Raw genomic sequence first — 13,579 nt, 5'->3', positions numbered from 1 at the left:
CAATTTTGGCTGTTGCTGTTTTTTTTTTTTAAAGTTTCCTTGTTAAATTTTATTTTTTAGAATGTGCTGTGGGCCAATAAAAAAAAAGAGCCACGGGCTGCAAATGGCACCCAGGCAACACTTTGGACACACCTGCTTTGGTGTGCTACTTTTAAGGCTATACTGTACCACAAAAACGATAGCTCTTCTGCGCAAAGATGTTGATCCCTACCAAGTTTTAAGCTGATGTCATGTGGGCCACCAGTTGAATAGTCATAGACGGTGACCCACCAACATCACAATCTTGTAGAAGGAGAAGCTGCAGCGGTGTCCCAATACTTGTGTCCATACAGACAGACAGCATGATGGATTGCTCCTCTCAGTAAGTGTTTGGTGTGGTGTGAAGACAGTCCTACAGGTCTATGCATGCCCTCTGACTGGTCTATTTCTTTTTAGGCCACACATCCTTCTTATGTGAGTGAGGCAATGGGGTGCCATTGTCCTTCTCTCTTCTTCTTCTTCTCTCCTTCAGCTTCTGTGTTCAGCTGAAAGGGTCCTTTGAACAATAGGACCCCCCCTCCCTTGTCCTTCCCTCTCTCCACGGGCCTGTCACCATACTCTTAAGTTTTGAAGTGACAAGAATGAAAGGAGAGGAAGTAGAATGACATCTATAAATCTACGTGGAAATGTGTGAGGACAGGTGGCTTTAACTTTTAACTCCTTGCACTCGCACTGGATACATTTGTGGGACTTTAATGCATTAACGGTGACCCACTAACACTTAAATTAACATAAACATAGCAATACTAGTCCTAGCCCAAATTCAACTTGCAGTGTCTAATACAGTATCTCACACCTGTCACATCCCAGCAACTATTGTATTATATCTTCTTGAAGGACACTACTACATAAATCAAACTTTGATTAGAGTAGTCATCGTACAGCTTGGATAGCATTGTATACTAGTATCCAAAATGAGTCAACGTACAGGCATTACTGTTTAAACACTATCATGTTGGAAAAGTGCCATGCAGGCCTGTTTCCCAAGGGAGGGGATCATGCTGTACTCCACACGTCACAGCATATGTTGGTATTTACATTTCCTTCAGTGAACCACAGCTTCCCGCTGTTGACAGCACTCATGTAGCACCATTCATCTTTGGTGTAATTGCATCTGAAAATACCGTTTGTCTATTGCTATAAAAATAGCCTGCAGAAAATATATTTCCATCAGGTTGCTAAAATACAGTGTGGTGCTGTACAAATGCAAAAAGTCCGATCTTGTTTATCACGCACGGGCATTAAGACCGTCTCTGCTTATCTTCCAACATCCATTGATGTGAGCCACATTTCTTAGTCACTGCATCGTCTTTGCCTAAAAATACCACTTCATTGATTCCCCTGGGAGCAAATCAGGTGTTATTGCAGCACAAGAACTAGCCTAGATAACGACAAAAAAACAGATAATAAACATTACATGATATGAGCTTCTTTGGGGACATTAAGGCCAGAGATTGATAAGAGAAAAAGCTTTTCCAGGAGCTTATCCTTTGGGAAAATTCCATCAAGTTAGACATATTAGAGATAGCACGCATACAGGATAGAATGCCTGGAAAATGTGACTCACCTTCACAGTTTAACATCAACGTTCTAATTATTTAAAACATGCACATTTCAGTTTAAAACATGAGCAAACTGACATTATTCATCATTTTTGTATTTCACTTTAGTTTGTATACCAAGAATTGAAAAGGGTCATCCCACAGGATTTAGGAGGCATGTGCCCTTCGTGACACTAGATGGCACTCTACTTCCACTGTCACATCTAATATGGAGCCTAACTATCCCTTACTTTGCTCTTTCACGCTGACATTTATTGATTGGCTGAGTTTCAAATGATCTTTTTGGCATAGGTGTGTGCAAGACGATGGGAAGTCAAATTGGCAACAATGCATACCAAAGCAATTTAATAAGGCAGGTTTCCTCATGTGACTTTTAAAAAGGCCAGTGATGTATATGCTGAGGCTGCTTGTTAGATTAGAAGGGAGGAAGGAACAGGAAGGATGGAGTGCTTTTCTTCTTGTCAGATAATCAATATTAGGACAGACTGAAGGAGAGGATGGACGAGTGGAACCGCTGGGTCGACGGTTTGCACGATCCAATTCTGTACTTCAGAAAGTCTGGTAAAAGATTGCTCTTGTGTACGTTTTAATATGTAGTGGAACCGCAGATTTTCCGCTGTGAACACAAATCACTGAGCGTTTTACGAGGAAGATACTTACTGATTTTAATTCAAAACTTATTGGACTTGTATGTCAACAGTATTGCTTAAAAAAAGCAAGTCACACAGCGGGCCTACTTTTATTGACGACAAGCAATAGCTACAAATGAACCCATGCAATCTGTTCACCATTTTCTTAACATTTACTGCACTCCCCCCATTGAGAGGAGCCTGCACGCTGCAATTATCTACTTGCTTTATTAAAAGTGACATAAGTAGGGAATAATCCAACCTCAATTTCCTTAAAGCTGCCTCCTTTTTTGGCAGGTCAAGTTCAGAACCTAAAAGATATTTTAAGATTAAGATGGGAATAGATGGAGAAAATGCAGAAGCACAGCACATCTTTACTGAACTGTTGAAACATACCCCAAATTGAGTTATTTAACAGTAAGTGGTTGGACAGCACGACAAACTGTTAGCATATCAGTATGTGGAGTAAAACTATGGAAAGACTTGAGCAAGGAACCCAGCACAAGGTACTAATATGAGCCAGTTTGAGAAACAGCACACGCATATGCTGTTCACAAGGTATATGGGAGAAGAAGAACGCTGCATACCGCAGTGCCTGTTACGATTGGCTGAAGCCAAGAGTACTGGATCCCAATTGACAGTCCGTGTGACAAAAAATTATTAACAGAGGGTGACCACAAGGCGGGAAAAAAATACAAAGTACAACACAAAACCACAAAGTACAACACTAAACTTCCCGGACCTAGTCACCGGGAAAAGACTAAGAACAAAAGACGCTGCTAGCACAGAAAAAAAGGTAGCAGAAAGGAAAAACGCTAACTGAAAATGCTGCTGAATACCAAGCAGGATACACAGGCACTAGTAACAGAACCAGAAGCAAAAAACAGGATCAGAGAGTAGCTGGACGCAAAAGCACGGTGCTGGAAGAAACAGGAAACAGGAAACAGGAAACAGGAAACAGGAAACAGGAAACAGGAAACAGGAAACAAGTAGCAGGTAGCAGGTAGCAGGCAACAAGAGCAGGTCAGACTGCAGCTAAAGAAGGTTGGTAGGTAATTGCACCCAGGTGTGTTAATTAGCTCCTCTGGTAGGCTCGGTGGTGTGCTGCAACACATGGCAGATAGAGGGCAGCAGAGCAGCACACAGAACATGACCGTGTCTGATATCATTTATCCTGAATTCATAATGTATTATTATTTAATGAATAGCACAGTGCTTGATACAATTTATCCAGACGTCAATCATTTATTGTTATTTAATTTATTTATTCATTCAACAAAGTTACTAACTCTGACATATCCTGTATTCATTTACGCACCGTAAATTCCGCTGTATAAGCCGCAGGGTGCGGTTAATCTCTGGCTAAATTCTAATCTTGTGACATCGCTTTTACTTCATAACTACTACAAATTGTTTAAATACTGTGCGAGTCAGTGAGGAAACGGTAGGTCTTTCTTTGGCAGGAGCCAATCATGATATATCAGTACACTCACAATGAGCTTGGCAACCCATTGGAAATCGCAGGAGGTCATTATATGTAACAGTATAGCAACATAACAGTCTGACTCACGGTGTACTCACGGTAAATTCATCACACCGCAACTACGCCAAAGTATACATCAGAAATATATAAACATGTACCAATATGACTTTAAAATGAAATTAAAAAACAACATTTTAAAGGTTTTCCCATAAACTAGTGCGTCTGACCAACACACTTATTGGGGAGCTGCAATGACGTCAGCCTCCCGCCTGGCTCTGGGCTCCTCTGGCTCCCTCTGGTGGACAAAGACAGCACTGCAGCACCATCCATCTACGTTGCTTGTCCACCAATGAACTGCTCTACTGGCAGTGATGCCTAAAGGGTAGATGTTTAAATAGCTCTTGTTTGTTATTCTAAACTCGTATTGGTACATGTAATGTATATTTCTTAGGTACCTTTTGAGTGTTAAGTTGCTGTGTGATGAGTTTCATGTTGTTTGTAAGATGAAACCGTGAGTCAGACTGTGATATTGATTAATGACCTCCTGCAATTTCCACTGGGTTGTTAATCACCTCAGACATTGGTTTGGGGATGCTTGATGCCAGTGTTTTCCAGGAGGCTTGTGGGAATGTTGGCCCAGTTGGTGAAGATGGCTTTACAGAGGATATCCACTGTCTAGAACTGATGTCCATTTTTGTAAACTTCCCTTGCCATCCATCCATCCCCAAATGTTCTCAGTTGGATTTAGTTTAGTGGAATTGTAAACTGCAGCTTTGTCCTGTTGAAAAATCCAGTCATTACCACACAGATGAGGGCCATCAGTCATGAGGGATGCCCCCAGCAATATCTCCACATAGCCAGTTGCCATTTGACGCCCCTCGCACAATATGAAGCTCCATTGTTCCACTGAAGGAAGAAGCACCTCAGATGATGATGGCACCCCCTCCACTGTGCCGTGTGGAAAACATCTCAGTCATGCCAGTAAAGTTGGAAGCCATCAGGACTGTAAAGGTTACATTTTTCTTTTTTTTATCAGAGAATAAATGGGCAATTTTGTGGTGTTGAAGGAGATGAGGCCTTTCAGGACATCTTTTTTTCTTAAAACCCTTTTCTATACCCTATTGCAGTGATCCTGGGCCGTGGGTCATTTGGTACCGGGCCTCACAGAAAGAAATAATTAATTCCATGATGTTTTATTTTGAAAAGTGGCCGGATTCTCTCTGTTACATCCGTCTCACTTGACGCATGTCCATTGTGTGTGAGCTAACTTGCTCTCATGCCGCACAGATAGACTACTACTGTATTTTTACCATTTTTCTTTCACCTCATATTTGGTCTGAAATGCAGATACTATGTGGAAATGCATAAAGGTAAGTTTTGATGACTCATTGAGTGCTGATTTGCACATTTGTCTCAAGTTAATTCATGCTAGCACACTGCCTTTTACCACACACGTCAAACAGCGATGTTATCATCTTTCTGGAAAAACCCCAGGCTTGAACTGGTGGATGGTGGGTCGGCACTCATTTTGTGCTTTTAATTTGATGTCATTCATGTCTTAGTTTTACACAATACATAATAAATAAGATAAATCAGATCTCTATAATGTACGACACCCCCTGTGCATGAATGTTACAAGTACATTTAACATTTAAATGCAATATACTGAGAGCTGTGCTGTAGCGAGGGGAATGCAGCAGCTCTTGTGTTCTAGTGACAGCACTACAATGAGCTCCAGCCCCAAAGTTTGATTCTCACTGCCAGTTAACTGTGAACGTCACGTACACGACATGGCTGTGGGCTCTGGGATCATTTCATAACTGTGCCTTGGGAAGACCACCGGCCTTATTATGCAACTACCCCGATGAATCCAAGTATTGAAAAAGTATAGGGAAACCTCATATTGACAGAAGTAGAACAAAGAAGACACTAGGTACCCTCGTGTAAAACTGTCCTCACTGAGGACAGTGAAACTGGTGTTCCAGGAGCTTCCAGTACATGGAAGGCTTGACCCTTGGTGGTTCCTGAACATCCTAATCAATTTACTTTCATCTGAGTACAACAGTTTGGGTCTTTTCCGGACCATGGCAAAGTGGTCACACACCCTTACGTACAATTGTTTAAATTGATGATCTTGGAATCTGCAGTTGTTCAGAAATTGTGCCAAAAGACTTGTGTAAATCTACAGTACTTTCATACTACAGTACAACAGTACTTTTCATACTGCCAAAGAGACACTACCAACTACAGTCAATCATGATCACTAATGAAAAACTTAATAGGGCTTGGCCTTGTCAAGTAAAAAGGCATTCTGGAACCTTCAGCACCACCTAGATTTAGGTGAATGTACAGTGCAACCTTGTTTAGCGTCGTTAGTTTGTTCCAGAAGGTCTGAATCAATTTTTCCCATAAGAAATCATGTAAATCCAATTAATCAGTTCCAGAAAGCCAAAAATGTGAACACAAAACACATTTTTATAGTTTTACAATTATAGTTTTAGATGCAGAAAACAATTCTAAATGCCTTTCAGTTTTCTGCCCCCGCCGATGGAATCAGCTCAAATGTAAGCTGTTGTTGTAACCTGTTTATGATATTCTAAATACGAGTATTTAACATTCTTAGAGCCCTCCAGACATGAAATAACACCCATACAGTCACCTTTACGTTTGTATTACCCAGTGTCATTGGTGTAATCAGAGAAAATAAGACATATTAGACATAAATAAGATAATATACACTCACATGTTAGCACTTCTAGCGACTTTTAATACCTCATACCTTCGTTACTGCATTTTCTTCAGGCTATTTTTACGCCAATGTACATGTATCGAATCCCTACTCCCTTCTGACCCTTTGTTGTAGCTCAAACCTTGGTTAAATATGAAACATACCAATTTACAAGACTTTAATGCATGTTCAACAGCTATTTGTACAGCACGTCTGGACATTCAGATGTGATATCAAAATAGTTGTTTGATACTTTTTGTATCCCTAACCCAAGCTCTTGCAGTGTGTAATTATGTCTGGAAGACCTCTAAAGGGATAGTTTGGCTTTTTAGTTTGGCTTTTTAGCCTGCACAACAGACTGTACTGTACTGGAGAAGGGGTAGAATTAAATATGCTCTATATAAATGTATTACTGTATTAGTGTTGTTAGTAAGGGTGGCACAAGATCTCGTGTCACAAGATCTTGCGAGATTGAAATGTGAAAGATTTCTCATTTTGAAAAAAATAATGTGGGCACTAGGCCTGGGATGATAATAAATAAATTAATTAATCACACAATAAATGAAAATAAACTGGATATATTGGCCTCAGTATATTGCCATTTGCACGTGTGTCTGTTTTCCTCATCTCCCATCTCCAAACACGCAGCAAGAGAGTTCACTCTGTGCATTGGTGCCTTTGTTCAATAGAACAATGGCATGAACAGAGTGAGCCCTTTTATCAGTCATCCAGATTCTTTGTCTCGGGGGTGGAGGCGGGGCCAGTAGCATACACAGTGTAGAAGAGTGTAGCCTCGTGAGGCTTAAAATTTATGTTAAAATCGCGTCTTGTCTCGTCATCGTAGACCCAATCTTGTGTATCGTCTCGTCCCGTGAACTGAGTGCCCCTAGTTATTAGTATTAGCCCATTTTTCTTGTTAAATGATGCCTTTTTGTTCTTTTTTCAACTTAATCGTTATCTTGTTAAATTACATTTTCTAGAAAGTGTGCCGTCAGCTAATTAATAAGTATTTCACGAACAGATGGAATCGGAGTCGCAGTGTAGAAGTTATAAGTTTCATATTTGCCTCTCACAGCAACTAGGATGCGTTCAAGGACCGCCGAAGAAACTGCAAAATCTCAACACCTCTTTAATAGTGGTGCATGCATGCTGTACATTTTACCTGTATTATCACATACCTAAAAATGATTAGCGATTTAGGGTGAACGATATGTCTCTTCTGCAAGAAAAATGTTCAAAGAGAAAAAATTGTAATTCATTTTTGTAAGCAAAAAACAGTAAATTTGCGGGGATCCGGCCGTTTGTAAGAAGATTACACGACAAGTTGCATCACACTATGTACATGTTAAAGATTAAATATTAAAAGATATCAAACTGTTGTATTGAAAGACAAGTGTACGAAAAGAGATCGCATGGATATTTCATTGTTGCACAAACGATGGTGATGTTTGGTAAGATTAAAGCAAATAATAATGTGTGGTGGGAATAAATTCTCAGTAGAAATTGAGAAACTGGTTGGATTCAATTAGTTCTTCCTACTCCTTTTTGTAAAATTTGAACCATGCAAATGTAACCACGCTGTTCCTTAATGCGACTTGTTTGTCAGAAACAAATACAGTGTTCCCTCGTTACATTGCGGTTCACCTTTCATGGATTTGCTGTTTCGCGGATTTCGCGGAAGTGCAATTTTGCATATTTGTTTAAACAGCGCACGATCGCGCATTGTGTTCTGCGTCCTTGTGGTGTATTAGAGCAATTTATCGGCGCTCTGTTGTATGCGTCTGTTATTGCATTTACTAATGCTACCAGTTGTATACTCATGTTGAAGACATGTGCAGCTCCACTTGTCTCAGTATGTTTTTTACGTGCCTGTACAAGCATATTAGGAAACCACAGTAGACAATAGCCGGCTAAATATAGAGCCACAACAGTCATTGGCTAAGGGAGAACCCGCCCATTGTGTTCTGCGTCCTGACTGGCTGTAGACCATCGTCAGTCTCCTTCGTGCCGTTTCCTCAATAGTCGCTAGCAAACTAGCTAACTTTGTGAGCTGCTTGCTAACCGCCAATACTGTAAACAATAGAAGAAGAAGCTAACCGGCTAAATGAATCTTCAGTTCAAGGAGTAGGACTGAAAGGAGGACGACAGCAGGAGTAATATGTTTTAATAAGGATACAAAAACAATACAGCCAAACGGCGCCAGAAGAAGGCAGTCAGAGGAGTGAATACGCGTGAGTCACTTAGTAATTTCTTGTGTCCGACCTGGTAGATTGATCATTAAAATTCCAACAAAATTTGAACTTTGAGAGTGTTTAAACAAAAGAGAAATGTGAGAAAATGTTCATTGCTGTCTGAGATAAGTGTTGGCCTTAAAACATATATTATAATTGCAAACAAATAAAGTTGGCTACTTCGCGGATTTCACTTACTGTGGTCTATTTTGGAACCCTAAACCTAAATACTGTAAACCATACCGTATCAGTCAGTTCCACACCAAATGCAACCATCCCACAAAGTCAGAAGCACTGAATTGTCTAAAATGTCTTCGTAAGTCACCTAACCCAACCCAATCGTTCATCTTTACTTCATGTCCCAAGACTTTTGTCCACGTGCTTTGACCCACGCAACAGCATCTTCGCCTTCTGTCCGAAAATAAGCTGCGGGGCTTTTGAAAAATAAATCTCTTATAAATATCTTATAAGTGTCTTTCAGCTGAATGCCAGGTTACATCAGTGCTGTTTATCCCAGCATGCTTTGGGACATTGGAGTGTTGTAAGCAGTATCAGCGTCAGCAGCATCAGGCTGTGTTTCTAGTCAGTTGGCGTCTCTCTCTCTCTCCGTCTCTCCCTCTCTCTCCTCACTTGACTTTAATTGGCTTTCGTCATCCTTATGGAGTCCACTCACTGTGCATGAAAAAAAAAAACATACAGTAACAAGCAACATGCGGCCAGGATGAGATGATGGCTTTTAGAAAAGGAAGAAGAGGATGGGTGCACGAGCTCTGCCCTGTATGCACTAGATAAGTTCGAAGCGGAATCCTGCAGCATCTCTCTCTCTCTCTCCCTCTCTCTCCCTCGCTCTCTCTGCTCTCTTCAACTTCCATGGCTTGAGTGGCCCATTTGCACTCCTGCAGGCAGCTGAAGAGGGATCATGTAAGGCATCACAACGATCTGAAAAGAAAGAAGAAAACAAAAGAGAGCGAGAGAGCAACTTTAGAGATGTGGCTTTATTTTGGGAATTGGCCGCTCATCCCACCGGCTCGCCTTGTTGTCCTATGCGATCGACAACGATAGAAGGAATGCTTGTTGTGGCGTAAACTATTCCATCGCCGCCGAATTGGAATTGGAGCCCACGGTGGAGGAAGGTTGTGTCCCGAAGCCTTGAAGCCTGTATGAATGCTACATCCGTTTGTCGGACACGCCGCCAGCTTGGATCACCGAGAAGAGCGCGAATGGGAATGCTGCTCCAGGATCTGATGCCATTCACTTTAAGTTGGTGGCCTTTTCTCTTCGCTCATTGCCTTCTCTCGCTCTTTTTACTCTCGTGCCAGGTAAGATCAACCACTTTGATTCTTTCTTTACTCGTGGCAACTACAGCGGAGTACTTCAACCTGCGCATTATGTCTTACAGTATAATAACCGCCAGCTTTATTATTGTGCTTTCTACTGCATCATTAACTACATAATACGTGCAATGCAACCATATTTTGACAAAACATTAGGAACACCTCTAAGTGTGATTCAGCACACGTGTACACCACAACCACAATAATAAGCATGTTGTTGGATTAATGCCGCTCTAAAACTGTCAGTCATTGTTCTGTCTTACTAAAATCAGCACCTCCTGAATTGTGTCTTAGCAAATTAGGGTAGCCAAAACATTAGGAACACCTCTCTTTACGATTCAAAACATATCGTTCCCTTAATATCTCTCCAGAACAGTCAAAATTTAGCTTTTTTTTTTTTTTTTTAATCTTGCTAAAATCTACAGTTCATGTATTGTCTGTCTTAGCATATTAGGAACACCTCACAGCGAATGAATCAGTACAGTTGTACACAACGGCAACCACAACAATAAACATATTGTTACGTTAATGTCCTTACAAAACTGTCAGAACACAGCATTTGTCTGTCTTTCCAAAGTCAACAGCTCCTGTATTGAGTCTTTGAGCAAATTTGGGTAACCAAAATAATAGGAGCACCTCTCAGTTTAATTCAGTACACACCACAATAATAAACACAGCTTAACCATATTATTATTGTTGTACCGTATTAGTATGATCATACCATTATTTCCAAAACTGTGTAACAAAACTAAGCATTATTATATTTGCAAAGGCTACAACTTCTGTACCTGCAAAATGAGGCACCCAAAACATGAGGAACACCCCTCAGTATGACTGAGTACAGTTGTGCACCACCACGACCATAAAAATATTGCTAAATCACTACATTTCCAAAAGTGTCAAAACTGAGCATTATTATATTTTTGAACGCTTCAAATCCAGTACTTGCAAAATGAGGAAGACCTCTCAAAATATTAGAAACACCCCTCTCTCACTCAGGGTGATTCAATACAGTTAAACACCCCTGCAGCCACCAAAATAAACCTATTGTTAAAATGAAGTGTGAAACTGACCATTAGTATCTATGTAAAGGTTAAAAAAAATATGAGGAACATGCAGTCTAAACTGCAAACACAGTAATATGCATGTTGTTAAATCAATGCATTTACAAAAGCAGCACTTGCATTGGTTGTCATGATATAGTGTAAGTGTACTTAATGGTGTGGCTGCATGTTAGTGGTGCTTGTGGCACACATTCATGTACATAAAGTAATAGAGACAAACTTATGTGCGTCCTAGACACACACTAGTTGTTTTCCTAACACTATTGGGTTATCCCAGCAGGATCCATGCAGCAGGCATATGCTAGTGCTGAGTAGTGTAACCTGTGCCCCCACGCTGCTGCCTACAGATGAGCTGTTGCTCACGCACACGCACCGTTAGCAGGGTTCACGTGTAATGTGATCTGCTTGAGTTTGCAAGTCCACCCACTCACACTCCTCCGGCGGCCTGCTGCCCACTCTGTTGGTGGGTGGGTGGCTTCTTACAGGGATATGCAGCTGGAGATGTGCTACAGTCACAACGCTGGTGGAGAACGCTGTGCTGTGCATGAGGACAGCCTCTCAAGTCTTTTTCATGTGCTTCCTCATTCCACAAAAAGGGAGAACTCCAGAGGTCATGTTCGCAGACCGCGGCAGAGAAAGTTAGCCAACAGTGCCAGCTGGCGTGCCACTGTAGAAGATACCCTCCCCTTCCCCCGCCGCCACCTCCGCCACCTCCCCCACGGCTACTGGGCGCCACAGGTAAGAACCCCAGCACCTCCCTCACTCCCAGAATTCCATATGAAGGGCTTTCGTTTGTGCAAAAATGTGCCATCCGTCCTCTTGAGTTTTGCACGTGTACTCCTGTGCATGCGATGAGAGGCGGCAGGATGTTGACAGCAGAGCTAATTTATGCGGGGCCTGACCTTGGGGAGTACCCAGCTGCCTGTGAGATCCAAGCCTGCTGGGCCGCCAAGCTCACTGGCTCATTGCTAGGGTTTCCCCCGGAGGACCCCCCTGATTAAAACACAGATGACTTCATTAAATTAGCTATAATTCCAACATAAGAGGCTAATGAAGCAGCACACTTGTTCCAGCTTTTTTGTTTTGAAGTTTTGAGCTGGCGGTGATAAGTGTGTGTTGTTCGGAGCTTGTTACAGCCTCTCTGAAGTCCACTGATGGGCCAACATATTTCACCTGAAAGTGGATATGATTTGTATGTGGTCTCGAGCCCCTTAATGAACAGTGCGATGAGATACGGACGACAGGCGTTGCTGATGATGCAGCCATTGTGAGCTATTACCTTGACTCTTTAGAATCACTCACCCTCAGCCTTTTTATATACGAGGAGGGACGAGTACTTCATCATCAGCAGGCAGCACTGGAAAGGTTTTCATCAATCTGCTACAATGATTTTTTTGTGGACCACTTTTTGTTTTTTTTTCCCCCTGACACAACAGTTGGCTTGCAGTGAATGGGGAGTCATGGACCCCCCCTCTGTGACTGTTGTCAAGGTCACTGCACAAACGCTGCCAGGAGCATCTGACTCAAGTGATGCTGTGAATGCTCAATTTAGGAAACAGCATTTGAAAATGAAAACTGGTGGGGAAAAAACAGCCGCTTGTTTACACGACAACTACGTCTGAAAGCCTATAAAACACAAACATTAGAAAATGCATCTCTAAAGCAGGGCATAAACTGTGCAAAATATGCCCATTTTCAACCTGATTGCCAGTTGGGGCTGACTTCAATTGTAGACTAGGATTGTCCAAGGGAATCAAGGAATTATGGAAATGGTTACAGTTTATTTCAAACATGCTTAATGGTGACACTTTAAAGAACGTCCGAAAAGGAGCAGGAAGAAGTAAAGTTTATTTAATCCTATCTACGGATGCGTACCAAAACTTAGTACAATGGCACCAGTGGAGGCATAAACCTTAAACACCAGACCGAAAAACTAAGTAGATATATGTAGGTGCCTCATTTCAATGCTAAATGACTAATTCCTGAGATGAGGCATAAATGACGGATAGTCACCGCTGAGTTGACTGTTGTGTGTTGTTTTACGCTTGAAATAATTTTTTTTACCTGCACAGACCACGGTGAGCATCTAGCTAAAATGTTTGTGCCGAAATGCTCATAACATTGCATAACATTGCATGTTGTGCAAGTAATGTCTTGTAAGTAACTTCATTTTGCTCAGCTAATACAAGAGTGTTGCATGTAGGATTAACTAGCTAACGCTGTTGTAATGGTCGTCTAACATTGTCGCATTTTGAATCAGTTATCAATTTTTGCTTGATCTGAGGGGAATTTAAGCACTTAAAGTACTGTAAAATATTTTTTTTGCACATTTCCTCAGTATTGCTGCTGGTTTTGCTGTGATAAATATGGAAATATGTTGTGAATTCCAATTTGTATTTTATTGTTGAAACTATTTACCAATTCTTTATCATTTTATTTATACAACTGAAGTATTACATTACATTACTTCTGTCGCAAAATTCCATAAAAACAAAAGGACATTGTTTTT

At 41.2% G+C, this 13,579-nt stretch overlaps 1 protein-coding gene across 2 annotated transcripts in view; it reads left to right on the top strand.

Moving 5' to 3' along the window:
* The first annotated feature begins 5,029 nt into the window (after positions 1–5,029).
* The window catches only part of prima1 (proline rich membrane anchor 1), a 31,636-nt gene continuing 23,086 nt past the window's right edge, over positions 5,030–13,579 (top strand). The window contains exons 1-2 of one of the 2 annotated variants that reach the window (XM_054797060.1): positions 5,030–5,083; positions 11,667–11,808. In XM_054797060.1, coding sequence (XP_054653035.1) covers positions 5,066–5,083; positions 11,667–11,808 — 160 coding nt within the window. In that variant the 5' untranslated portion in view covers positions 5,030–5,065. Of the gene's footprint in view, positions 5,084–9,285; positions 9,992–11,666; positions 11,809–13,579 lie in introns of those variants that run through there. The other variant, XM_054797059.1, reaches the window with a different exon arrangement.

The sequence above is a fragment of the Dunckerocampus dactyliophorus genome, chromosome 13 (assembly GCF_027744805.1).
Source record: "Dunckerocampus dactyliophorus isolate RoL2022-P2 chromosome 13, RoL_Ddac_1.1, whole genome shotgun sequence".
NCBI lineage: Eukaryota > Metazoa > Chordata > Actinopteri > Syngnathiformes > Syngnathidae > Dunckerocampus > Dunckerocampus dactyliophorus.
The sequence above is the reverse complement of the archived record's forward strand: the minus strand, read 5'-3'. Positions and strand labels throughout refer to the sequence as shown.